Source organism: Grammomys surdaster, unplaced genomic scaffold, assembly GCF_004785775.1.
Source record: "Grammomys surdaster isolate TR1022 unplaced genomic scaffold, NIH_TR_1.0 112635, whole genome shotgun sequence".
NCBI lineage: Eukaryota > Metazoa > Chordata > Mammalia > Rodentia > Muridae > Grammomys > Grammomys surdaster.
The window spans coordinates 460-4,762 of record NW_021611851.1 but is presented as its reverse complement, the minus strand read 5'-3'; the positions used below and the strand labels follow the sequence as shown (position 1 = coordinate 4,762).

Below are 4,303 nucleotides of genomic sequence, written 5' to 3'. Positions count from 1 at the left end.
ATGTATAACATATAAGAACATAGAATCATTTTACATATTAAAATCTTTTTACTACTATATTTTTAATTAAAATACATGCTTCTAAATTCACAAAAAATTTATCAATTACATTTTCATGACATGCATTCATTCAATTTTTTAAAAATGTTACTGAACATAACATAGCTATTTTACTAGTTTGAACTTTATACATTTTTTTCAATCTGCTTTTATACCATTTTAACCACATGCAAGTATTAAGGTCAGTTCTAGGTTGAGAAACTACCAATGAAATAGATGCAAATAGTCAAGTTTGGCAGCCAAATTACTTGGCTTGAAACTGAAAATGGACCCCCAGACAGGGTTATTAATTTAACAGCCTGGCAAGCCAAGGACATGTAAGATTCTGCACAGAGTCTTGCCAACCTAAGTCAGAAGTGCATTGCTTTGGAAAATGCATATTCTACAACAGGTAAGGAAGGCGTTCTTGTTAGAATGACCTAAGACAGGCTTTATCTAGTTTATGAAATAAAAAAGGGGGAGATGTGGAGAGCTTTTGGGACTGCTTGGCAGGAATCTGACATTGGCCAAGGACAAGGAAGTGGATTTCTGGCAGGAATCTGATATTAGGATAGAACAAAGAAGTAATTTCTGACAGGAATTTAAATCTTAGGCTAGAACAAAGAAGTAGTCTCCAGGCATGAAAATGACTTTGGGCTAGGACAAAGAAGTAGGGTCAGATATTTTGGTCATCCTGATAAACCCTTAGAAACAGTGATCATTGTAGTGATCATTCAATTTTTTATTTATTCAGTACAGTAATTTAACTTGAAACTTCATTTTCTTTCCCCTTAAGTCACATTTTTTACAGCCATGGATCAGAATAATAATACTGTTAGTGAGTTCATCATGTTGGGATTCACAACAGACCCTACACTGCAGAAGGTCCTGTTTGCAGTGTTTCTTGTTGTATACACATTGACTTTGGTGGGAAATAGCTCCCTTATTATGTTAATCTGCAATGATTCTAGGCTCCACACACCCATGTATTTCTTCATTGGAAATCTATCATTCCTGGACCTTGGATTGTCTTCTGTCTACACACCAAAGATCCTAGCAACCTGCATCTTGGAAGACAAGAGCATCTCCTTTGGTGGTTGTGTGGCTCAATTCTTCTTCTCTGCTGCACTGGACTATACTGAATGTTACCTTTTGGCTGCCATGGCTTATGATCGCTATATGGCTATCTCAAAGCCACTGCTTTATTCCCAAGCCATGTCCTTAAAGCTGTGTATATTTTTCGTGGCATCCTCATATTTGGGAGGTTTTATTAACTCTGTGATCATTACCAAAGACACATTTTCTTTGACTTTCTGCAGTGACAATGTAATTGATGACTTTTTCTGTGATATCCCACCTCTGGTTAAGCTCGCCTGTGGCAAGAAGGACAGCTTTCAGTCTGTGTTATTCTTCCTCTTGACTTCCAATGTCATCATTCCTATTGTGTTCATTCTGGCCACCTATATCTTCATCATTGCCACTATCTTGAGGATCCGCTCCACTCAGGGCCGCCTCAAGGCTTTCTCCACCTGCTCTTCCCACCTGATCTCTGTGACCTTGTACTATGGCTCCATTCTTTACATCTATGCTCGGCCCCGGTCCAGCTACTCTTTAGATAGAGACAAAATTGTTTCAACCTTTTACACAGTGGTTTTCCCCATGTTGAATCCCCTGATCTACAGTCTGAGGAATAAGGATGTGAAAGAGGCTCTGAATAAACTCCTCAAGTAAATCAAGATTATTTCCTTATGTTAAGAACAGAAATAATTAATTGGTTACTTATGTTTCAAGAAAAGCTGCCAGTTATTATAGTTGTATAAAAAATTATAAAAGTCCATGTTCTTCATCCACAAGACTTCAGAATTTAAATACAAATGATCCAAACCAGCTTACCATAAAGATACATGTACACTGGTGTTTATTGTAGGAATATTAAAATATGTGGGTTACGGAATCATTGCTGATATCTATCAACATGGAAAATTTGGAATGTATAGAAGTGATCATTATGATTGGGTAGAGGTAGAGCAAACAACATTTAAGTGGTCACTTATAAATCCCTACTGTCTGTTCTTTTCAAATTCTTCATGTTATGATAGATAAAATTTTTACTTATGTCTTTCAAGTCAGACACACTACGTACATAAAGCTGGCCTTGAAATCTTGTCTCTATTAATCTATTAGCAGAGCTTTCTCTGATCCTCCAGTGGTATAAGTAATGACACAGAGGCTGCTGATAAAGTTTAAACCTTAGGCCTTTGGCTAGGACAGTCTCCCAGTTAGTTCATCTAACTTAACCTGACCATCTAGACTATGACCTGCCACGTGATTAGATCTGTACTTCTCTTGTTTGCTCTGGTCCATGTCTGTTCTCCTTGGTGTAAACTCAGTTCTCCCATGTCTGCTTTCATTTCCCTCCCTCCTCTGATGGAAGTTTTACCCTCTTCCTTTCTGACCTGCTATTGGCCATCAGATTTTTATTGTAACCAATCAGTAGCAAGACAACCTTTGATGCAATTCTGGATTATTTTTGGCAGGTGAGGAAGGATGAATATTTACAAAATAGATAATCCAGTGATGAGAATAGGAAGGACAATATCAGAATCTTACCAGCACCTGGTTCTTTGCCTGTACAGAATTAACAGTTGAAAGAACAGAGACTTATCTTCACACAACATGATGAAAGGATATCCCAATTCCTCTCAACTATAGGAATTACAAGCATAAAGGTCCCATTTTTTTATAGTTCATACTATCATTGTTATATTCTATTCCACAGTATTGACTTTTTGCCGTTGACTCAATTTGGATTTCATGCTGTGACATCACTGGCCATGTGGGTGGTATATGCCTTGGCTTAAGTGTTAAATTTTAGGTTTCATTTGCCAATTATTATTGTATCAGTAAGAGTCCTTCTTGAAATCTACTGTTCTACTGCAGTTGACAAGTTAAGGAGGATTTAATAATGTATAAAAATGTGAAAAGAACATGGTAAGTAGAGAATATAATAGGGTTGAATAATTTTTTGCCATAGAGTTTGACTATATCTAGGCATTCAAGGGGGAGGGAAGGAGACAGAAAGAAGGAAAAGAGTAGGGGGAGAAGAGGAGAAAGTGAAAGGGGAGGAAGAGGAGAAAGAGGAGGAGGATAAGGAGAATGAAGAGGATGATATGAGAGAGAGAGAGAGAGAGAAAAGGTGGCGGGAGTTAGAGACTGTGCAGAGCTTTGCATCCAGTTTTGTGATCTTGCAATGACTCTGTCTGAGGCCCTGGGGATAAGAACCCTTACCCCTGTCCATTACTTCCCACATATTTACATATTTAATTGGTACAAGTTGGTAGATTGATCTCTTGAGGTACTGAGCAGATTGTTATTAATTTAGAGGAAATGGAAGAAACCAGAACTGTGCAAAAATATGTGCATTACTCTATTTAAGAATATCCAAATGCCTGCATTGAGCCATATGCAAGTGAATATAACCATGAAAAATTTTAAAACCACTAAAATACAGATTGTGGGAAAATGTGACTGAATACTTCCATTAGTTGGAAATCAATGTCTAAATAAAACTTTCCTGAGTCTTACTGACGTTGATCCAACTTTAATGCACAGCTTTGTCTAATTGCTTTGGTGTTCCCCAAGCAAATGAATTGCAAGGTATTTTAGATTTGATTCTCTTGGGATTAAATATCTAATAAAAATGATCCTAGAGCTAGCTGTTTGAATTTTGGAGATTAGAAGGAGGTATTTTCTTTAAATTTGGTAAGTAGCATAGTGCCATTTTTTGTATCATTAGAGTTTTATAAATTTTATTCTGCTTTCATAATGACTCAACAATTGTTTGCTTTCTGCTGCAAGTGGAACTGCAAAGTTTTCTTCTCATATGCCCCCATAATTCTGTAGCAGTTTTTAACTTCCTGAATGAGAAGGCATTGAGTTTCTTCTATATGAGGTTTTATAGGATAATTTACATGAGAGGAACATATAGAAAAATATAATTAACTTTAGTACGATAGGATATGTGTTAGGAATCATTTACTATTGTACTTGACTGTCTCAAGTGCTTCACTAAGCAATAGATTGGTGTCTCTGAACTCAGATTCTGAGGGAATTTTAAGATATGTAAATTTCTTTCAATTTATTATTGTTCCTTGGAAAGCAAAAGACATGAATAGTTTGAAAGAATACTGGAGGACAGATAACTCTGTCAGGCTTGTCATAGTCTTTCAATAGATTGGTCAAAAGAGAATTTCTTCCTTCCATT

At 36.5% G+C, this 4,303-nt stretch overlaps 1 protein-coding gene across 1 annotated transcript; it reads left to right on the top strand.

The window, feature by feature from the left end:
• Positions 1–852: 852 nt before the first annotated feature.
• Positions 853–1,770, top strand: LOC114635575 (olfactory receptor 1013-like). Its single transcript, XM_028784095.1, has one exon. It carries the CDS (start codon positions 853–855, stop codon positions 1,768–1,770), a length of 918 nt encoding a protein of 305 aa, XP_028639928.1.
• Positions 1,771–4,303: the final 2,533 nt, after the last annotated feature.

Coding starts and splice junctions, on each gene's coding strand:
- LOC114635575 (XM_028784095.1), top strand. CDS start 853: ATGGATCAGAATAATAATACTGTTAGTGAGTTCATCATGTTGGGATTC.